This window comes from Larus michahellis, chromosome 6, assembly GCF_964199755.1.
Source record: "Larus michahellis chromosome 6, bLarMic1.1, whole genome shotgun sequence".
Taxonomy (NCBI): domain Eukaryota; kingdom Metazoa; phylum Chordata; class Aves; order Charadriiformes; family Laridae; genus Larus; species Larus michahellis.
The window spans coordinates 6,103,688-6,126,824 of NC_133901.1; the positions used below are offsets into that span (position 1 = coordinate 6,103,688).

Below are 23,137 nucleotides of genomic sequence, written 5' to 3' on the forward strand. Positions count from 1 at the left end.
GGGAGATACAGCCTCTCTGGCTCCTGGTCACGCGCTCCAGAATGTCAGCACATCGATGGTGCCTTCCTCTTACAACCATACCATTAAAAGATGATTTACTGCAGTTTTGCCTAGTCAGGCTTTCCAGCGGGTAATTCAGTCTTACCAAATGCAATTACTTGTATGGAACGCTGACTTATCAGACTTTACATAGTTTGGCATGTCAGGAATTTCTTAAACACATTCAGCAGCTCCCAGTGGGACAGTGCAGGGTGAGGTGACGTAGCCCTAGAACATGAGACTACTCATCACAGAGATCATTTTGTGTTTGAGAGGAGCTGCAATGTGCATGCTTTGAATAATAAACTTCTTGTTGTGAATGCTTCCTATTCATCTGGACTTATTAAACAAATTGCCAAAGACAATATTAGCCAGATATGCAGATATGGAACCGTTCCAGTGACCAACTTGCTATTTGCAGAGTCAACATGAAGAACTGAAGAAACAGCATGCTGAGCTTGAGGAAGATCACCGAAAACAAGGAGAAGAGTTTAGCAGAACATTCAGCGATCACAAGGAACGATACTTACAACTGCAGCAGGAAAAAGAGCAGGAGATCTCTAAGCTGAAGGGTATATGCAACCTGTATCTGGCTGCCCACATTAAAGTGTGTATTTGTCATGGTGTTTTGTGTGATGTGAGACAGAAAGGCATCGTCTCTGTTCTCGCTAACAGGTCATTCATATGTCTTATCCCTCCCGATAAGTTACATTTTCTTGATGTTTTTCTGCGGTGTCTTTCTGAATTCATATGTGTTTCTATCTGGATTAGAGAAATAGTAAGAAACACAGCACTTAAAAGCTCGTCAAGTGTCAGAGGATGGTTTATCCAGTCTTTCATTTTTAGTTCTAAGACTTATAAACCTGGAAAAACAGATTTGCCTCTTTGCCTTTCATTTAGAAAAAAGGGTAATCTAAGAATGTTTGCCACTTCTGTCAAATATTTAATTGCACCTCTTTATGAAGCGACTTTACATACATTTCAGACCTGGTTTTCTTGTATCAAGCAGCTTCTCTGAGACATGTTGCACCTATGTACTTGGATGAAGAAGTATTCATTTTTTTACTCTTAACATCCAATTTCTTGTCAAAGAGATTCTTTGCACTTTGCAGACCTCTTGAATCCTAATTACACAATTGCGTAGAACAAAAGGATGTGGCTCTCCCCATCAAGGGCCTTCAGCCGCTTTCTGCCATGTGTCACGAACACAGGAGTTGGTTTTGGAGCTATCTGCAGTTTTGTCTGCACAGAATTTTGCAGGCAGAGGCTGTGTTTATTAGCTCTGCCTTGGCACCACACCAATGGAGTCACACAGCTCAGCTCTTGGACGGAGCTAGATTGCAGCCTAGCAGCTTGGAGTGTGGGAAGAGCTTGCCTGTGTCTGCTTGCAATATTCCACATCAACATAATGTAAGAAGTAGGGGAAAAGAAGCCCCTCTCCCTGGTCCCAGAACATAAAGCTTTTTAAGTATGCTGGCCATCTGGGCACCTTTTCCAGAAGAATAGCTTAGTCCTACGACATAAAGCTCTCACTCGCCAGATGCAATGTGGGGGAAGAGGAGGGTGGCTTCCTCTCTGTGTTTTGAAGATCCTGATTACCATAATGAATTTTGCTGTCTGCAGTCCCAGCATGAACAGTGATGCATAATTCCAGTTGCAGACTGGGTGTGCTAATATGAAATTTAATGAAATTTTACATTTTTCTGCTTGAAAACATAAGGTTTCTTATAGGGCTGGGGGGAGATGTAACATAAAGAAGCCATACAATTACTCTAATCCATTTTTACTATAGCAATTTTGTAGGATTTTATGTAGTTTGTTGTTACAGTCTTAATTTTGGTGCTTAATCTAGTATTATATATCTGACTGGGTTTAAATTCTGTATGCCATTTCTTTTAAACAGAATCCCTATATAACTTACGGGAGGAGAACAGACAGTTGAGAAAAGCTCACCAAGACATTCACACCCAGCTACAAGATGTGAAGGTAGGCTTTGCTTTGAGGAGAACTTTCAAGACCATTAGGAAAAAGAAAAACTTTCCCCGGTTTTAACAAGCCAGAAATGGGCTATGCGGAAGACTTGTAGTTGCTGTTATGTGGCAAAAAGGAGAAGAATATGCCTGAACTGGATTTCTTGTCTTTTGCCACCTTAGGCATGCACTTTAGGTACATGCTGATTTGGGGGGAAAAAAAACCAAACAAACCAAAAATATGGAAGAATTGGAAGAGCAATGTTTAGTGTAGAAATTGGAATTGGAAAATTAACTTTGCAAGTTAAGAATGGTATTTTGGCAAACTAAGTTTGCTGAGATGAATGTTTTCCAGCTCTCTTTTTTAGCATTCATCAACATCTACTCCAACCTTAAACTTTATTTTAGTTACACAAATTCTGGCCTCCAAAATTTTCTTTCCTGGCATGCTTGCTTTCTCTGCGTGTTTAATATGCATTCCATGTTAAATAAATAAATGCTGTCATTCCAACTCAGGATTTTCTTTTCGAAATAAATTGAATTATCTTCCTAGTTCCAAATCCCCCAGGCTACCTCATTTACCTTTCGAATGAACTTTATGTGAAACGTGTAATCTTCTTCTTTTTGTGTAGCAACAGCATAAGAACTTACTCTCCCAACACAACCAGCTTGTAGTGACATTGGAAGACCACAAGAGTGCACTAGCTGCTGCCCAGGTCAGAAAGGAAAGCAGCTTCTCCTTAGCTCTAATCCTCCTAGAACTTGCTTCTCCTAGTTCAGCGGACTGTAATGTTATTATGCATGTAGCCTTTCGCATGGGAGATTTGCAGTTAGCACCGTGCTGTGCACTGCAGGGAAATGCATGAGTTAAAGGGTTGCTCTTAAGAAGAAGCTGCAACAAATCACAGGGCTGTCGGAAAATAAAAAGCTGTGTTATAGGCCCAAGAGTGCATGTATTACTGATAAGAAGAGTATCTCTGCTTCCATGAGAGCTGTCAAATACCTTTCTTTCTCTGTCTTCTCTGATAAGAACTTCTGTTAGTTTAACATCCCACACTGTGACACGTGTATCGTTATAAAGACCTGGATGCTGGTATACTATAAAGTCCCTCTTTTGTGCACGGGTGGAAGGTTTATAAGGCTGTATACATCAGTGCAACAGAGGTAGAGTATATAGGGAGGAATGTAAATTCCAGGTGGAATTAAAAAAAAAAAAAAAAAAGCAGCAGCATTACCTTTCTTAAATGTCATTTTCAAGTAAATTATGCATGAAGTGCAAACTTTGCTAGACTATTGCAAATGCAGTCAGCTGTGCCAGTACAAGCTGTGTAGGCCACAGGGAATCTGAAAGTAGGAGTAATGTTGGAGCAGAGGAGGACTATTGGTGAAAGATCAGAGGGAAAGGCAATGAGGCAGAGTGAAGTTATTTTTATTCCTGACTAATTTTCTTCATTTAAGTATTTTCACGGTCCACAAAATCATTAGCAGCACTAAAAGCATTGGATCTTCCCTCCCCAAGTTCTGCCTGTTGGGCATGTCAATATGTGTAGATATTCAAAAAATAGGGAAAGACCAGGAAAGTCCCTCATAGACTAAATATATGAAGAATCTTAATTTCCAGTATTAAAATACGCTGGCAGCTAATTTTAAGCTCTTCTTCCACTGGCCACATTAGCTACTTGTTATATATTTGCTAACATCTGAAATTCCACAAAGGCAAATCCAGGGTCTGATTTAAGGTTCACCAAATCCAAAGGGAAGTTCCATGTAAGCATTCTCCTGGCTTTGATTCAGTTCTTTACCTAGAAAACCTGTGTCACGCAAAGCCTTTCTATCTGCAATCAGAATGTGGCATTTATCCTATGGAGAAGCTTTCCTTCAAGAAAAGGGTCTTGCACATCCTTTCAGAACAGAAGGTATTTAGCACAGTTCCACAGTTTCTCCTGCAAACCAGCTCCAGAAAGTTCACAAGGGATTATTGTTTAGAAACACAGCTCGATAAGTGAACCCTCTATTTCTAAGTCTATTCTAGACATTAAATATCAGTAGTCAATACTGCTCTAATGAATTTGTGACCTGAATCTTTAAGGCACTGTAATCTTTGTACTTTTCCATAGCTCAAACAGCCAGACAGATCCATTATATATTTTTATAAACCCTGTCTTTCTGGCAGTATTAATACCTCTTAGGCTATGGCCTTGAATCACAATGTTCAGCTTAGGATGGCTCATGCAGTGGAACGGAATACTTGAATTCTGATCTGGATGTGCACTGTTTAAATATCTTAGTACATTAATCTCTCTGCATGGTCCGTGATTGGGGAAAAAAATAATCAGGCACCTGCATATTGGTCTTATGTTAAGTAAATACTATTTTTTCCTCTAAAATTTCTTATTGGACTCTCCAACAGTTAATCAGGAAACAGAATTATCCCTCTGTAATGACAAAAGTAATTACTGTGCGTTCTGCTTTGCTTTTAGGCCCGTCTGTTTTAACGGATGCTCTAGTCTTTTGAAGATGCTTCGAGGTGCGTCTAGCTTCGGAGCTGTTATGCATTGCATCATGTCAATCTGTAGCACTGTGGATATTGTTTTGTACGAGTATTCTGCATTGTACATCAATGCATCACGCCTGTCTGCTGTACTATTGATTGCTATGATACCACATAACACACAGAATGACGTACTCAGTCACCCAGCGTAAACTGTAGCCAGTCTTTTAACCGGAATTTTTGAAAGGATTATGAAATGCACCTCTGACATCAGAATGGGCAGTAAACACACCCACCACCTCCACTGCAGTAACAGAGACACCCTCTCGTGGGGCGCCACTTTTTGCATGTGCAGCTGATCAGCTTTTATAAATCCAGTCCATCTCAAAAAATTTTACTTTCTGAGATAATCTTTCTTCTGTGTCTGCTGTAGAGACAGGGACTGACGTACCAACCAGTCTGGATTCTCATACTGGACTTAAAGTATGTGTGTATATATATATACATATATATACTTTTTATATATGTGTGTGTATATATATATACACACACACATACACACATACTTTTGAGAGTATCCTCTTTTGTACCAAGTTCAACAGCAAATCAAATTACAACACTTTACTGTTGCATTTCAGGAAGACTTTAGAAATATACATTTTATCTCTTTTTCTTCTTTTTTTTTTTTTTTCTTTCTTCCTTCTTTTTTTCCTTGCTCTTCACCAAAGGTGTACTATGACTTTCTTTGCCTCAGTTCTCTATGTTGGCCCTTGTCTTGTGTAACACCAGTCTAAATGTTGAGAATTTGGCATTTTCATGACACGTATATATACTTTAAAGCTACTGTTTGTGAAAGAACTGTGCTTCTTTCTACCAGTAAAGGAGAAGCTGTGGCGCTCTCAATTCCCCTCGCTTTAGTCTGCCAAGAAACGGCATCACCCCCTTGTGAAAATTCTCCTGCTTGGCATGAATAAAACAAATCTTTGTCTTCGTCCCGCAGACTTTTCTAATATACTTTGTATGCATGTGCACTTTGGCTGAAAAGATTGTGATGAATCAATGCTATCTAGTGCGTGGAAACCACCAATTTTAAAAGCTCCCGTCCTTTCTCCTCCCTGGTGTTTGCCCTGATGTGAATATTGAGTCTTTCTACCGTATGTCTTGCCAGCGAGTTCACTCTGAGGTGACTACGTTTTATTAAGAAATTGATTTGGACACGTTATAATTAATGTGTTGCCTTTAGTCCCAGGTGGAGGAATACAAGCAGTTGAAGGACACGCTCAACAAAATGCCAAGTTTCCGACAGCCTGAGAAGTCAGAACGGCCAAAGGAGCAACCGGAGGCGCGAGCGCTGTCTCCCCGCAGTGACCTCCCAACGCTCCATGAAGCTGTGGCTGGAGAGCGTAAGGAGGTAAAAAGCACTGACTGCCTACAGACACTATCGGAAATGGTTCTTACTCAGCAAAATGCTAGCTATGCGCTTAACTTCCATCAGAAGAGGATGTTTAATTGTACATGTTTGTCAGTTCTTGAGTAAAGTAGTAAGGAACTGTTTCATCTTATTGAGCATATTCGTGAGCAAATATATTCGTGATGACCTTTTCTCACAGCACTAAATGCACTTACAACTGGTTTATGTAAGCTGTTTTAAGAAGTTGCTAAAAATCTTGATTTTTTTTTTTCATAATAAGCGGTCTTTAATATTTTAGATATCTCATGTGTTACAGAAAAGCTTTAACAAGTTCTGAAGAAATTGTCTTTTCACATGTCTTAAAAGTTTCAGCAACACACTTCAGTCGGTATATTTGAAATGGGCACGCTATCCGATGTTCAGAAAGAAATCAAGCAAAGTTGTGGGCAAAGTCTAGAAGTTACAGTATCAGTTTTAGTTTTGTTTTAGAAGATTTCTTGGCCAGCAGAACCCACAGGAAATAAAAATACAAAGCTTCCTTTGGAGATACGGAATTGTAATAGTTTTGTCCCACTGCAGATAAAACAAGGCTTAACCTACTTTATGGTGCAATTGCACAACACCTTGTGTAGCTCTGCAGAGCCAAGAATCGGGTATCGACACCGTCTGGCAGGAGGGAAAGCTTGTTCCAAAGCGGGCATTTGGCTCCCCTGACAACAGCTTCGCTACTGCGGGCTGGAATAAAGGCATCCGTATCTGGTGCTTGGCTCTCTTGAAAATATGAAATCCATAATATCTTGTGCACGCATAATTTTGTGTATGTTTTGCAGGATGAGAAGTCAAAAGAGAGAGAAGAAATAAACACCCAGGAAAAAGAAGACAGAGCTGAGCCTTTTCATCCGCAAAGAAGGACTAGTGAGGGCCAGCATGCCAAAGAACTAAATATTCAGGAGCAACAAGAAGCTGGAGAGGATGATGAGCAACGTGTTAATCAAGTTGAAGAGGAACGCAAAAAAGAACTTGAAGAGGAAGAAATGGAGCAGGCAGGTCAGCCGGAGCACTTAGAGGAGGAACAGGATCAAGTACCAGAAGAGCATGAGTGGAAAAAACAAGAACAGAAAGAAGAAGAAACCAACATGTTGGGTGATCATCTTCACTCAGAGGTACGGAGCTCTTTTCACTTTGTACTAATTGATTAGATTTGCTGTTTAAATGGAGGCATCTCTTATCATTGCTGGCCCTGTATTGTACTCGCCTATTTCTGGGTAAAATCAGCGTCGCATTTATAGAAAGTGTGGGATTCAGAGCACTTGGATGCATAGGATTCAGGCTCAACTTCAGCACACAGGTACTGAAGTGCTTGTCAAATGCAGCTTAATGAGCATTAATTCTGCTGATGGAAAGCAACAGATGGAAAAAAAGAGCAGTCGGGTTGAATCCCATCTCCTACTTTAAATTTGAGGCCTGTAGTAGCTGATGGGAAGAAGAAAGAATGAGACTTATTTCCAGCATTTTGATGCTGCGTCACTAATTTGACACATCTCAGCAAATTGCAGTGTGTTTTCCTTGTCAGATATATCTACCTTCTGTAAACACGTTTCCATCTAAATGTTCGCTGCCATTTGACAGGAAATTTTAACTGCAAGATGAACATACCTAAAATAGCCAGGGGAAATCAGTGCGCAGCACTGGCAAGTCTTGCTCTATGCGTCTCTAAATAAGACCAGCAAATCCTGGATTTACATTCTTGATGGGATCTCCAGTGGAAAATATATTTTACTGATCTCACCTTAGGTTTTGTAAACACTTACTCTCTTAGCAGATGAATTCTATACTCCAGTGCGACGAAAAGCCCTTGTTGAAAGGTGCAGTGGGTTAGACCAGCAGCAACGGGTTAAGCTGTGAAACTGGAGTTACTGGCTGTAAAAAATGTGCAGTGTCTCACTTAAGGCTCAAAGCAACCCTACTGAAATTACCAGTTAAATCAACGGAAACATATTTGCTGTCTTAATTGTCAGCCATCAAACCTTCCTTCTACTGGTAATATGTTGGGGGGGTTATTATTATTGATGTCTAAGAAAAGTATGGCTTCCCCCAGCCCATTATCTCCTCTTCCTTCCCCGTGTCCTCCACAAACACCCCAGACACTTCCAGTCTGTGTTCAAAAAAAATAATTAAACTTTAAGCAGAGACAAGAAAACTTAAAAATAATTTGGCTGTAATTTTGCCTGTTGCATGTAGCATCTGCATATCTTTCCCTCTTGTGACAGGTTGCCTCCTGCTTGTTTCTGATCCTTGAGATTGTGGTTGATCTATGATTAACACATTTTTTTGACAGGTAACATCAACAAAAGCTGTACTAAAAAGACATAAGCCAGCTTATGAACAACAACTAGAGCAGCAACATCTTGCAGCCCAAAGAGCAGAGGAAGCCAATCGGCTACGAGAACATCAGGAATCCCTACACCAGCAACGACTGCGAGGACAGCTATTACGGCAACAACAGCTTGAAGAAAAAGAGCTTCAGCTGCAGAAACAGGCAGAACAAGGAGAGAAACTCTATAAAAACCAGCTAAGGTCAGATTCTTTTACATGAGTTTGTCATGGCCTGTGCTCTGGCTTTTATGGCTTCCACCATACCACCTTTGAAAAGAGGCCGGTTTAGGGCTGTAAACTGAAACTGCCCAGAAACTAAATTCACTGAGCCTCATCTTCTTTCCAAGGATAAATCTGATTGCTATTTTAAGGGGTTTTTTCCTTCTTTTATTTTCCTTCTACTATGGAAGCCTCTGAAGTCTGGATTAATGAGTGTACATTGCCGTGCACCTCCTTGGAGGAGGTTAGGGCCTTCTGGCATACAAGGCCCCTTGTCTGAAAGCTTGCTTTAAATTAGTAATTATTTTCTGCTAAGCAGCAATGATGATCTTGTAGTACTGAGGAGCTCCAGTATCAGATATGCATTAAGGTACCTAAACTAAAGTTCCTCTTAAATGTGAGATGCTGTTTTTAAGTAATTCCATGAGGACTTTCTGGACAAGAGGCACTAATATTATTTGCGTTGTAGAGACAAAAGCAGGACTTCAGGAGAAACCAACACCCTGTTAGTGTCATAAAGTTGTTGTGAATGCAGTTATATTCATCATGCTGTAGCTTCTACGTGCCTTTCACCCTCCTGATCATGTTTCCTTATGCTTAGTTTAAAATTGTTAGTGACAATTTTTTCTCTTTTGGAATCTTAAGCCCATTGAATTTTCTTTGCTGAAGTGTTGAAATATTGAGTATTAACTTCACCCGTGTTCTTAAAGTATTTTGGTATGAGAAAAACCTTTCAGAAATTGATAGTCAAAATATTCAGTCCTGCAAGACTAACACATGTAAACGCCCTTTCAAGATGAAAGCTAAAACTGCTCAGTCAACAAAAGAACTGGTCCACGTAGTCTGGCTTTAAGGCCATTTATCTGAGAGGTTCTTCACCTCCAGTTCGTAGTATTTGTGCTTTGATTACGGAATATACTAACTGAGCAGTTTTAAAAATACAAGGTAGGTCCCGTTGATATATGGAGAAATAAAAGTACAGAAGTTGGTATAGTAGGACAAGGAAGTCTTAAGGAAAGTCTTTCAGGAAAGATGATGTGAGAAAACGTGAGGTAATAGAAAGCTAAACTGGAACCCATTCTGGGAGGAGCTGGGAGAGGCAGAGATGCAGTAGCATGATTTGCTTATTAAAGCAAACCCACACTTTTTTGAAACCGAAATGATGTATTTGCATTTAATGTTCTCAGCCAACAGGCTCATTATGATACCATGGACCATGATATTGTACAAGGGGAGGAAGAGCAAGGTATTCAGGAAGAGGAAGGAGGTAAGGTAAAATTTCTGTCCCTACCATGTTCGCAGGTTCCCTGTGTACTGCCTTTGTGCGAGATTTTAATGTTCATTTCATATCCAGTTTGGATTCAAGTGAAATATAAACTTGCAATTTAAAACCAGAAGCTCAAATAACACTGGCTGAACTGACTGGGTGAAATACAGCTATTACTAAAGATCATATCCGCATTCCTGAAAGGAAAATTGTCCTTTTGACTGAGCTGCTAGGATAGGGCTTTGTAGATCTTGGTTACGTTCCTGGCTCTGCTCATGATTTTGTTTGATCTCTTCAAATTATATTATCTTTCAGCATCGGTTTCCTGCTAGCAGTAAAACAATTCTGTTAGCGTTACATGTTTAGGTAGCTCTTTAGGTGAAGGCTGCCTGCTGCTGAGAGCACATGTGGAAGCTAGTTATATAGGAGACTCTGAAAAAGGCTAACTGGAAGCTGCTCTAATAAAATAATAATATCAAAAATTTGTCAGCTTATGAACGTGACAACCAGCACCAGGATGAAGGTGAAGATGATGATCAAAATAACGCAAATGAACGGCAAGAACCAGAACATAAAGTAGAAAATCAGCGTGCTGGTGAATCAGTGAGTATGAATTAAGATGCTATGGATTGCAGTCGTTACTGAAGTGAAAACCCACAAGTCCCGTCTAACATAATCGTGTGTGGCAAAAATAAGATCAACCAGAGGTCTGCTAGGAAGACAGGTTTGACAGTTCAAAACTACATCTAAGATCTGTTTAAAGTTGTTCTTACTGATTTGGGAAGGAATTAAAAAAAGTTGCCTTGTTGGAAGCAAGTTGCTTTTCTACATTCCTTTGATCTGTGCTTCGGGTGGAATAAAGTATTTGGACTTAGCTGGGACTTGAATAGGTAAACTTGGGTTACAAAAATAACAGGAGTAACTCACTGTTGGTCAGTCAAAAGGAGTGGTGATGGTGTTTTTCATACTATTGTTAGTTAAGAGGGTAAGAGCCAACTCAACAGCCACTGAAACCAGCTGGAGTCAGTACAGAAGTGTGAGATCCTGGAAGAGGACATACTTCAGCACTGAACACAGCCGTGGTACCGACTGCACAGAGATCTGGATGCAGGAGGTTCAGTCCTCTGCCTTCCCCCAAGTTCCGTCTTAGTTGGTGGTGTGGGAGATCAAGCCTATCATCGTTACTCCCCTCTCCCTCAGCAAATTAAGTTGTATAGGAAATATTTCTAAAGGATCTTTAACTTGTCAGCTGTAGACATATCAGAAATGCTTTTACTGAATGATTGAATGATAACCAGAAAGAAGATGCTTGGGTTTTGAATGGCAAAGTATTATGAAAAGTGAGTGTTGTTTTCCTTTGTTTTATTATAAATGTAGACAAGGTCAGTGTTACAGGACAGAGCGGCACTGCAAGATCGCATCAGCTCTTTGAGCCATGAGCCTTTAAACTCTTATCTTTTCTCACCTGGCCTTATCAGGCACTGTCAGTTGTCAGAGAGTCGGTAAACAAAAGGAATTCAACAGCCTGTGTGAAATGAGTCACCAGCTTCAGTCCGGTTTTTAGCAGACAGACGTGCATACTGCACTTCTGTCTGCCTTCAGTGCCGAAGGACGACTTCTTTCAGGAACTGACACTTCTGTACTGGCTGGGGTTTGACCAGGGACCCCTGATGCCTGGAGAGAGATTCCGGCTGGTTTCAGTGGGAACGGAGTTGGCTCTTCAATAGCTCACGCTAGGGTAACCTTCAGGTGAAATGGAATTGGACTGTGAGATAAAAATACGTATTTAACATTCACTTCTGAAAATTACAGAAAGCAGCCGTGGAAGATGTGAATCCTGCTGATGACCCCAACAATCAGGGAGAAGATGAATTTGAGGAAGCTGAGCAAGAGAGAGAAGAAAATCTACCAGATGAAAATGAAAAGCACAAGCAAAACAGTCCGAAACAAGGACGTCCGGGAATGGGAGAGCACCTAGTGGTCAGTAAAGGGAAAGGAAGCGTCTGTAGGTCCTCTTTAAGGACAGTGTAGCACAGCTTGGCGAGAGAACACTGAACTTGGATGTTTAAAGATCTCTCTTAAGCCATATATGACGTGTGCAGGTAAAAGTGCGGAATTACTCCTGGTGATACACTGGTATGTCTTTCATCACTGGCTCCGCTCAGCGAGCTTCTGTAGTCTCATAGTTCAAGACCCCTGTATTTACCTCCCCACGAGCCCCCGCAAGCACACCCGTTCATACAGTCCTCATGTCTCTGCCCAAATCCCTTCTATGCCACTTCCATACCATCAGCACTCACTCAACTGTAAGCAGTGGTGTCACTTTCCTTCAATGGCCATTCCACTGAACGCTGCGCATTTCAGCCGTGTCTAAACTGTAAACTCCTCTAGGCAGACAAAAATCTGTATTTTTATGGCATTGGTCTTTAATGGTGTGAATATTTCATTGTCTTCCTGCTTAGTATGGAAAGTCTTGCTTTATTCTGTGAGGTGATTTTTATTATAATCTGCTCTCTATTTTTTAATTTAGGGCTGTTCTAAATCATGTGGCCAGGCTATCATTAATGCTAATGAACGCACTGTAACTTCTTATGCTATTATTGTTACTTCAGCTTTACATAAAGTTTTAGTTCCAGAACAAGAAGCTTTAACCTTCAGTCTTCTAAAGTTAATAGGCGTGCACATAGAGCTCAATTTTTATATGATCTTTTTCCAGATGGCAGGAAATCCAGACCAGCAGGAAGATAATGTGGATGAACAATACCAGGAAGAAGGAGAAGAGGAGGTAAGAAAACAGACATAAGGCATCTGTGGGCTCAGGTCACATAGCACAGCTCCCTTAATGTTCAACGTTGGTATCTTTTGTAACTGCAAAATGAACCCAAATCACTCTTATCTGACTTCATAAAACTTAAGAAGTCTTTGCCGTTACTCTGCTGTCCACTTCTGGACTCATTTAGTGTTACGCAGGCTTCTATGCTGCAATCCATTAGTCTTCCATGCAACACGGTATTAATTGTGCAATAATTGAAAAGATTAAGCCATTCGCAACAGAAGGAAAAATTCTCGAAAACCTCAAGCCCCCTGAAGGTCATGGAAAACCTCATTAACTTTGCATCTCTAATCACACGCTGCTGTTCTGGGCACACCGCTTTCTTGGCCAGTTACTTACTTACTCCTTAGCTCTGACTGTGATTTATCTGTGCTCCTCCTAATCAATCCAAGTTATGTAAAGCCCTACTATTCTGGGAGCCAAACAGTCGGGAAGCTGTTAGCACGTTGCTTTGAACTGGAGGAGATAAGGAGGGAAGGGCCTTTTTCCTTCCGATGTTGAATGGCACGCTCATTATGCATGCGCTCGCATAAGCTGCCCTGCAGTTCTTCAGTACGTACCTATCAGTTGCTATTTTCTACTTCATATATAATGATTTACAAAAAGCAATGGACACGGCTACTCATTACTGCCTTATGGGGATCGCTTTGTCTAGATTAGCTGGTATGCACTTAGAATTCACCGGTCCAAAATACGGTTACTTAAATCAAAGCAGGTCATTAGGAACTGGGAGTAGTTGGCCTTTGGCAATAACTCTTCAGCTTACGGGAAGTAATTTAATACATGTTTCATAAAGCCCTCTGACCAGCGTGCTTACTGGAAGTAGTAAAGAGCGAGCAGTGATTGAATGAGCAATCAAGAAAGAGTTAAGATGCCGTAATCAGGAATAGTTGCTTTAGTCGGTTGACTCAATTATTCATTGCTGTTCAGATCTTTCCCATATATCCCTCAAAGTGATCCAGGGCTGATGGCTGCCCTTCCGCGGGCAGCAATACCTAACCCCAAGGAACTTGTTCACAAGCAGCTTTGCCTCCCGTTGGAAGCGGCTACTAAATATTCTCTCCTGCTGCTGCTGTCGAGAAGGGTGTTGCTGCTGCTCTTCGGGAGAATGGGATGGCAGCTGCTAGAGGGAGGGAGCGCTGTGGAAAGCCGCGCTCTCATCCTTGCTCTTTGTAGCAGGGGGAGGTGGCAGCACTGAGTGGCGAACGCTTCCCAGACAGGTGAAACAGCTTTTTTCCACGGGGAGAGCTGTACGGCCTTACAGAACCATTTTGCCCATCTTACGGGACGCCATTTGGAGCAGCTGGGCATAATAGCATTCTCCAAAAGCAAATCAAGCTTACCTCGAAAAGCTTGCCTCTTTCAAATTTGCACCTACCCATAAAGGGATGTGGAAGTGAGGGAAAGTGCTGACATAAAAGAAAGAAGTGATAGATCAAGATCTGAACATCTGGAAAACAGATTTAGTGTGGCCTGTTCTTCCTTCAAGGATAGAGTTGGAAGAGATTATTCTTTTCTCCCAGTCCCCCCTTGCTCTTCTGTGGTTTTCCAGGAGCAGTTGGCAGAAGGATCACTCAGCTGCTGGGAAAACATAGACAAAGTTACCATTAAATATCTACATCGCTTATCACAACTGAAATAGTTCTAGGAGTCCATGAGTCGGTCGTGACTCTCTGCTGTGTGGTGGCGCTCTCACTATGAAGGACAAGGAGGAAAATAATATACATGTAAAGTTAAAGCACAGAATGGGGATCTAACTGTGGTAGCTGGTGACGAGAAGGTCTGTGAAAATTGTAGTTAAAAATTAAATATGGTCTCAGAGGAAGTGAGTTTCCTCATTATTGAGAGGTTGGGGTTTTTTCCCTCCTTTAACCTCTCCATGCCCTCTCCCCCCTTTCTTTTGAATCTTCATTCGGTAAAAGTGTAGCTGTGAAAGCGTTTACATTTATGCCACGGGCTACTGTTTTAAAGGAAATGAAAATACACAGAACATCTCTGTGCTTTGTAGATCCAGGAAGATTTGACCGAAGAGAAGAAACGAGAACTGGAGCGCAATGCTGAAGAGCCGTATGGTGAAAACGATGAAAATGTAAGTACTGTGGAAACCCGCAAAGGCGGTGACGCGAGGAAACACCAGAGCTGCGATCACATCGCGCTGACGTTACGTAATTGTTGTACTCGCTTTCCATCATAGACCTGAAAATGTCACGCTGTCCCAACTCCTGCTTCCACCCCCACATCCATTCCTGCAGCCCGGAGGCCTTTGGAAATCTTCTCCTGTTTCTGTCCATCAGCTCTGACAGCTCCAGCTGACAGTCGCTCTTCCTTTTCCTTAACTTCATCTCCCTGCCCCAAAATAAACTCTAAGGAAACTGGCACTTGCACTGAATTTTTTAATTCTTCTTTTTTGTTTTTTAATCAGGCCGATGACAAGAATAACGGAGGGGCAGATCAAGAGCAAGAAGTTCAAGAAGAGAACAACCAGAAAGAAGGTCGTGAAGAAAATTATGAGGAGGAAGAGGAGGAGGAGGAGGAGGGCAGAGCTGTTGCAGTGAAAACTCGTAGACGAGGGGAGATGTAGTCCTCCTCTCTTTTTTTTTTTTTGCAGCACACAAATTCCTGTTGTGTTTTTTTTTTTTAAAAAACAAAAACAAAACACAACCAAACCAACAACTCTTTTAGGATATTTAATTTCCAAAAATACTTTGTTTTACACTTTTTACTTTTCTATTAGATGCTCTCCTGTGTTTATATGAATACAGTATTTTGATACTCTAGATTAGGATTTCTTTTCTATTAAAGCTGTACATAAACAGACATCATACAGGTTTAATTTTTCGTAATTCTGAGCATGTTTTATAAAGGCCATTTTGGAAATACACTTTCACCTTGTTCAAGCCTGACAGACGTTTGGTCTGATTTCAGACACATTCCACATCCGAGAGAACAGATCCAGTGCCTAAACCCAGTCGCCATTAGTCGCTCCAGCTCTCGCTGTCTTCCTTGACACAACTTTTATGACTTAAGGGCTGGCCCCGCTGCGCGGCTCAGGCACGACCTGCGCCGCTCGTCGAGGCCCACGGGTACCTTCATTCATTGTTATCTCATGAGGTTCTTCAAATCCTTGAAGATAAGCACATGCCTTACTATTTGCAGGACCAGGCCTTTTATAGGTGCAGAACAGTTATAAAATATGCAAGTTTTACAAGCCTTCCAAATGCAGCCAGGTTAACAGCTGCTAATTTTGGCAGCTGTTCATATCCAGTTAAATTATGCATTTATTTTAATGAGCATACCTAGGTACTTCAATTACATGCACTACATAGCAGGTAACGCAAATGGCGGTATGCTGAGGCGAGATGTGCGCTAGAAACCAATTTAGACTCGAAGATCCATTATACCAAATCAAAACACTACAGCTGTCACGTGAACCAAGATTTCCGGAAGGAACAATTTTGTTGTCCTAGTTAATATAGAAAATATTTGACGGGAGAACCAGAATTACGTCGCCTGAGTGACGTGCTTCCTGGAGAAGTGTAGAGAGGGTTAAAGCATCTTTACTGAGTTGACGTGATTGGCGCAAGATGTTGAACTAAGGCCTTTACCTTCTTTTACTTATTTATTTTTTAAGCCTACGCTGGAAGGGTTTCTGCGTCCCTTCGTGTGAAAATCAGAGTAGAAACAAATCCCACACTAGTTCTTTTTTAAACAGCAAACATCTCTAGCACTGCATGCCGAAATCTAAGGGGCGGGGGGGAGCGGGGGGGGGGGGGGCTGTGTGTGAAACGACACAAAACTTGTGCCTTGGTAGGCTACTACGAACATAATCACGGTGCATGAATGTAGGCAATATGTGTTATTTAATGTATGGGAAAAGGAGAAGGGGACTCCGGATTTCCTAGGCTACGCCCCATTGCTGGAAATGAGGCAGGCAGCAGCTCCCCGCAAAAGCCTCTGTTAATATATAAAAGGAGAGGGGTTGGGATTTTTCCCCCCCCCCCCTTTTTTTTTTTTAATAATGATACATAGCAATGTTTTTAGTTTAACTTTTTATATGAATGTAATTTAATTCATTTTTCTACTAACTCGATTATACTATGTTTTATAGTTGGTTTCCTTTCTTTGCAATTTTCCTAAATGTCCCAGACACAGTGCTTATGTTTCATAGGAATATTTTTGTCAGCAGGTATTTTGGGTTTTCTAGTTACCATGAATCAGATTTATCTTATGTATAAAAAAAAAAAGTTTACACGATAATGTAAAATGTATAATATGTACATAATCTTCAGAATACAATTATTTTGGTAAATTGGCCTGTATTTTTAAGGTTGCAGTATTTAATTATTTGAGGCATAATAAAACTTGACTGCAGTCAATAAACTGAGATGTAGTTACTGATCTTTCCCAAGCATCATGGTTTGTCGTGGTTTTCCTGAGGATGTGCTCGTTCTCTAGTGCAATAGGGCACAGCCGAGAGTGGCCGAGAAGGGGCGGGAGCCAGGAGCCACGATGGCGTTTCCAGTGAAGGGGAGCAGGGTTAGGGACAACAGTGGCAATACTGGCGATTTTGGTGTTCTGGAGATGTGCTCCTTAAATCGTCGTTGCGACTGAGGTCCTTCTCCAGCTGCAGCAATAAAGCGTTGTCCTGGTTTGAGGACACCTCAGCCTTTTGTAGCAGACATGGCTCTGAGAGGAGGAAGGAAAGGGGCTCAAGCCTTTTTCTTCTCAAGCCTTTTTCTTCACGAGCTTCTGCCCCCACAGGACCAGTTGTCCTCTCTCCTGCCCGCCCCACGGTGCAGGAAGCCAGCCGTGACGTCCGTATCGTGCCCACTCAAGCAAGGAGGAGAGCAGAGGGAGAAGTTAACTCCTCTGCTCTCCCTGGCAGAGGGAGAAGGTAACTCAAGGTACAGGCACATACGGGATACAACGGGCTCGGTCTTTTCACAGTCTCTCTCGTACTTCCAGTGAGCTACACGCTTCAAGCATTTACGTTACTGGGTACAGCACTGCCTGCGAGGCGTGGAGAACACGGGCTGCCTGCTGCCACACTTACAGTGCGGGGAAAAAGCCGCTTCCAAAGTCACCTGCGGGTACAAACTATCTCCCAGCATCTTCCCACCAAAAACAAGCTGCTGCTTCCTTCTCGCCACTTGCTTTGGAAATTTGCAGGCTGCAGCTGCGATTAAACGGGTGCTCGTGTCTTCTGCTGCCTCCTGGGCCCTGCTCTCCCCACCGCCCTGGGCGCAGAGCGTGTTTATTAACCAGCTTTGACCATACCCTTTTGTTTACTGACAGGCTGTGGGCCTTCGCTTGGGTAACTTGCGGCTCCAGCAAGAGCCCAGAGAGACAAGGACATTCTGCCCAGCATGAGAAGCTGCAGAATAAGGGCTCCTTTTGTGTGCCGTAGGAGCCAGCATTCACAGGGGCTGCAATGTTTACTTCAGCAAGCATAACAAGTCCACATCTAGTGTGGACAGGCCAAGAAACTCTCCATGAAAGCCTGTTCTGTCCCTAATCAAGGGCCTATTCACTTCAGACAAGAGTTACTTGACTGACGATCAACTTTCTGAGTGAGACTTCAGGCCTGGCTGACAATAGCAGTGTGTAATCTCCGTTACGCGCCCCCGCCACCGCTCCAGCAACCACTGGTGGGGCTTTCCCACGACTCCCTGGCCAGCGCTGCTCCCTGCCAGCGTCTGGGCGCTCAGGTTGGCATGACTCAAAACGCGATTCCTCCATTCTTCCAATGTTTTTTTTTTTTTTTTTTTGCAAAGGCCAAAGGCAAACCACGCAAGACCTTGCACAACTGCCTGCTCCGTAGCTGGTCACCCCAAAACGATTCTGATCTCTTTGCCCCACACACGTCACTTAGTGCCAGACCCTGTGGTCCATTTGGTAGATGAGCCGGTGGTGGGAAGGCAAATCTACGTGGCAGGTCCTCATTGCCATAGGATGTCTTCCGGGATACAGGGAATGCTGAATGCTTTCCTAAATCAAGAAATTAGCAAATTTCTCTACTCTGCTCTCATGAGACCCCCCCCCTGCAGTGCTGTGCCCAGCTCTGGAGCCCCCAACATAAGAAGAACACGGAGCTGTTGGTGCAGGTCCAGAGGAGGCCACAAAGATGATCAAAGGCCTGGAGCCCCTCTGCTGTGAGGACAGGCTGAGAGAGTTGGAGGTGTTCAGCCTGGAGAAGAGAAGGCTCCGGGGAGACCTTACAGCAGCTTTCCAGTATCTGAAGGGGGCCTACAAGAACGCTGGAGAGGGACTTTTTACAAGGGCACGTAGTGATAGGACGAGGGGTAATGGCTTCAAACTGGGAGAAGGGAGATTTAGATTAGATATCAGGAAGAAGTTTTTCACTATGAGGGAGGTGAGCCCCTGGCCCAGGTTGCCCAGAGAAGCTGTGGCTGCCCCATCCCTGGAGGGGTTCAAGGCCAGGCTGGATGGGGCTTGGAGCAACCTGGGCTGGTGGGAGGTGTCCCTGCCCAGGGCAGGGGGGTGGAACTAGATGGTATTTAAGGTCTATTCCAACTCTAACCTTTCTACAATTCTAAATTAATGTGTTTGTGACCTAAAAATAAACTGGAGATGGCCCACGCTCTGGCCCTGTGGATGCACAGGATGAACTGCAGAGGGAAACGTTCTCAGTCCCGCTGCTCACAGAAGGTGACTCCCTGCGCAAAACTGGGGCAAAGAGGACTAACGAGAGTCCCACACCAACGGAGTGAAAGTACACATTCAAAGGGAAAAGCTACATCACTTCTGGATTTGGCAGCAGCAAGACAGCGATTGGCGCGCTGTGACCAGGTCCAGCATCCACTCATCAAAATATCGGAGACCATTCAGGGAACAGCGTGAGAGCGATGGGAAAACTAGGCTTATAGAAAGGAAGTTCCTGCTGCAGTCAGCTCAGGAAAGGGATACTGGGGTGACCTGATTGAGGGCTAGGAGAACCCACAGAGGCAGCCAACTGGTGACGCGGGAGTCCTAAGGCCCTCCAGTGAAAAAAAAAACCAAACAGAATCCCACAATAAAATTCAGGCCAGAAATACAGTGTAAATATTTAGTAGTGGACTTAATTAGTCATTGCAGCAATTATTTTAAAGGCTGTGATGAATTCTTGATCACTAGACATCTTTTAAAAGTCTTTCTAGTTCAGCCCCAGCTTGGGCATCACGGGGGAAGTCCTACTGCCTACGATAAACTGAAAGGCCAGCCAAGAGGATCACGATAGCAGGCTCTAGCCATAAAAATACATGAAACAATAACACTCAGCGCAAAAAACAAAGCCCAGGGGAATTCATTCTGTAGGTCAAGAAATCCTCCAGCGGAGCAGGTACACTATTTCGGCTCCACAACTCACCGCAGTAAAACGACTGCTCCTTGCCCTGTTGCCTTGAACATCTCCGCGTTCATCAGGGAGTCGGATACCGCTTGCGGGCTGAAAGCCAGCAGGTGCCATCAGGGAACGTCACAGCCCCGGCAGGCAAACAGCAGGCTTGGGATGCAGGTTTTGTCCAAATCTCTGCAATGCCAGCAGGCTCACTTAAGGCTTGATCTTAACCCCAGCTGAAAAGTGAGTTGGCTAGCTCTACTTTTCAAGCAAACATTAGAAAAATGGCTGCGATTAGGAATGAAACACACAGATACGCTTGTCATTGAAGTACAAACTACTTTCTGACAAGTTTTATCCCCTTTTGCCGCAGGTTTTCATGACAAAGGAGCCGCAGAGCGGTCATCGCTAGAAACGACCTTCACTCAGCTTTTTGGAGTCTGAGCACGTAAAAACGTGTTGACTGTGTGCACAGAACTTCTTACTCTCCAGCATGCCAGAAATAAGCGTATATTGCTACAGCCAAAATATTTGCAGGGTGAAGGGAATGAGAAACCCGAAGCCGCACATCCGGAGCAAGATAAAAAGTTGCCCTCAGTACACCTGAGACATCATCAGCCTTCGGACACGCTTCCCTTCCTGCTTTAATAGGTCTTCCTAGCTCAAATGCAAAATTATTCATTATTTTCTCATCAGCATCACTTCTAAAGGGAATAAAAACCCAAATAACTTTGTCATGTCTACTAAGAAAGTATTTTTAAATTTTGAGTAGAAGTTCAGCATATTAAAGGGTATTACCAGCTCTGTTGTAGTCGGGGACTCAGCTGACACAATTAGCAACACCTTTGCTTGTTCCTACACGCCGAAATACACAACAGAAAATTCACAGGCACGTTGATATCAATTCCTTGAAACACAATCCCTGCGCTGTCATGAACATTTTGTTGGCAAAGCCTCTTCTCTCTGCAGATCTCAAAGCATTCTTAAAAAGTGCTGGGCCCTATGTGAGAGAGAGGCCCAGAGCCGAGGCAGCGCAAGTCATTTTGGAAAGGGGTTTTGAGAGCAAACCTGCGAACAGAGACCAGATTTGGCCCAGTTTAGCCCCAGAGTCCTGCTGCGCCTTCCCATCACGATCAGCAATATTAACCTGTATCTTCCACGTGTTTTCAGCCACACAGCAAAGTGGTTTTATCGGTTCAAAAAACATTCTGCAACAGATTTTTGACCTGGGCCTTATCTCTCGTGGTTTTACTCTTGCAGCCCTTGCTCATGTGAGTTCCTGGCCTTCCCTTGCATCATCTCTGATGTCAGCCAGGGCCTATGCGTTTCCTTAGCTCCATATCTACATTTCAACTGGACGAATTGATGCTCCCTCAAAATTGCAGGGGTAGCAAAACTACCAGGACATTTTTTCATCCTAAGTGCTATGTATGTCAGCCACATACGTGACCACAGCATCTCAAATTGCCTGGAAAACACTCGTGGTGCCCTCGAAGCCACAGAAGCAGACCCTCCAGTGAATGTCCACCACGGAACTAACTGGCTAGAAAAGCTGTCATTTTCATAGAGTTGCCTTTAGTGATTAACTGACACGATCCCCAACATTTCCATGTCCCTACGGACTTTCACAGGATGCCCACAAACAGCTCTGCTGCTTCAAGTTGGGTAGGAGCCCCCTTCCCAACCAACCATGCCAAGATGCGAATGCGCCCTTGCTCACGTATCTATGCCAACTCATCCATCTCTAGGTGCCACCTACAGACTTACAACAGCTGGGAAGTTTCTCCCCAGAGCTTCTTTTATTTCATAAAATAAGCCATTGCTGCCTGCGGAATAATTCATCCAGTCCCACTCCTGCTGCCCACCACCCTACCACGGTCGGTGCTTGACTGAACTGAAGCAACTTTGATTTCTACAAACACGTGAGTCACAGGCGCTGGAAAAAGCTTTGGCGGTAAAGAGAAAAGACTCAAATTGACTACAGCTGGGAACGGCTCAGCCCTTGGCGCCTACATGAGATTTCTCCCCTGCCACCAAAACTCTCGGATCAGTTGTTTCTCTGTTTGAAAACAGACCTCCAGAACGGCCTTGGCCACCCTAAGCAACGACCACCCTCATTCTGCCGTTCTGCAGGCAACACACTCGATCGGCACCCGCTGCGCCAAGCACGGGCGGTTCTGCGTCCCTCTTTGGTCACCCAGCCTCTGTGATTCCCTGGTCACATTTTATAAAAACCTGCTGTCATGGTGCTTTTTAGGAACTCTGTAGGAGCTCTTCTGCTCCAGGCGGCAGCAAGAAACAAACCTCTCCCTGCATCTGGGGCCTACAGGAAGGATGGGGAGGGACCCTTTATCAGGGAGTGTAACGATAGGACACGGGGGCATGGTTTCAAACTGAAGGAGGGTAGATTTAGATTGGATATCAGGAAGAAATTCTTTATGTGAGGGTGGTGAGCCCCTGGCCCAGGTTGCCCAGAGAAGCTGTGGCTGCCCCATCCCTGGAGGGGTTCAAGGCCAGGCTGGACGGGGCTTGGAGCAGCCCGGGCTGGCGGGAGGTGTCCCTGCCCAGGGCAGGGGGTTGGAACTAGATGACCTTTAAGATCCCTTCCAACCCAAACCACTCTATGATTCTATGATCTGATACTAGAGAAAAACCAAAATGTTGACTCTGGATCAGAGGTACCCAACAAGCTGTTCTGTGATTTCTTTATGTTTCTTTGTCCTTTTCCAAGAGGGATTAGACAACTGTAAGGATGTGCTTGCTGAAAAACCTTTTGTGTAAAGAAAAATTTCAGGCCTAAGCTCTTGTGGTGTGCCACAAGTTGGAGCCTAGCTGTCAAGCAAGCCACAAGCATTGTGATAAATCAGTCACTGTTTCCTAAATGTTTGTAGGGAATCACAGAATCTTCAAGTCTTCAGCATTACACAGGTGGCTTATGCAATTCATCACACCTCCCTCACACAGAGGACGGGGTCAAAGACCGGAAGAAGATGGCCAGGGCTGGCCCAGCAGTACCTCCTGATACTGAGATGGTGGGAGATGTGGCTCCACAGCCACCCCCGGCTCCACCACCTCTATTTTCTCAAATGAACAGAAATATCTACCATAAAAACCGCTGCCACGAAGGCAGGATTAGGGGACCTCATGCATCAGAGGTCGGGCAGATGGGAGGGTCTGTGTTTACATTAGTATCTC

The 23,137-nt window shown here is 43.5% G+C and overlaps 2 protein-coding genes across 10 annotated transcripts in view; one reads left to right on the top strand and one right to left on the bottom strand.

Moving 5' to 3' along the window:
* GOLIM4 (golgi integral membrane protein 4) overlaps window positions 1-17,017 on the top strand; it is a 34,586-nt gene extending 17,569 nt beyond the window's left edge. The window contains exons 5-16 of one of the 3 annotated variants that reach the window (XM_074590225.1): window positions 461-611; window positions 1,943-2,025; window positions 2,642-2,725; window positions 5,744-5,911; window positions 6,742-7,074; window positions 8,250-8,488; window positions 9,694-9,773; window positions 10,264-10,376; window positions 11,586-11,753; window positions 12,490-12,558; window positions 14,615-14,695; window positions 15,029-17,017. In XM_074590225.1, coding sequence (XP_074446326.1) covers window positions 461-611; window positions 1,943-2,025; window positions 2,642-2,725; window positions 5,744-5,911; window positions 6,742-7,074; window positions 8,250-8,488; window positions 9,694-9,773; window positions 10,264-10,376; window positions 11,586-11,753; window positions 12,490-12,558; window positions 14,615-14,695; window positions 15,029-15,187 — 1,728 coding nt within the window. In that variant the 3' untranslated portion in view covers window positions 15,188-17,017. Of the gene's footprint in view, window positions 1-460; window positions 612-1,942; window positions 2,026-2,641; window positions 2,726-5,743; window positions 5,912-6,741; window positions 7,075-8,249; window positions 8,489-9,693; window positions 9,774-10,263; window positions 10,377-11,585; window positions 11,876-12,489; window positions 12,559-14,614; window positions 14,696-15,028 lie in introns of those variants that run through there. The other 2 variants (XM_074590227.1, XR_012587430.1) reach the window with 2 other exon arrangements.
* Window positions 17,018-18,374: 1,357 nt separating this feature from the next.
* The window catches only part of LOC141744403 (uncharacterized), a 36,456-nt gene continuing 31,693 nt past the window's right edge, over window positions 18,375-23,137 (bottom strand). For 3 of the 7 annotated variants that reach the window (XR_012587433.1, XR_012587435.1, XR_012587437.1), the window contains exons 10-11: window positions 19,973-20,134; window positions 18,375-18,594 (exon numbers count right to left, since the gene is read on the bottom strand). The gene's annotated coding sequence lies outside the window, so the exon portion shown is untranslated. Of the gene's footprint in view, window positions 18,595-19,972; window positions 20,179-23,137 lie in introns of all 7 variants that reach the window. The other 4 variants (XR_012587434.1, XR_012587436.1, XR_012587438.1 and 1 more) reach the window with 2 other exon arrangements.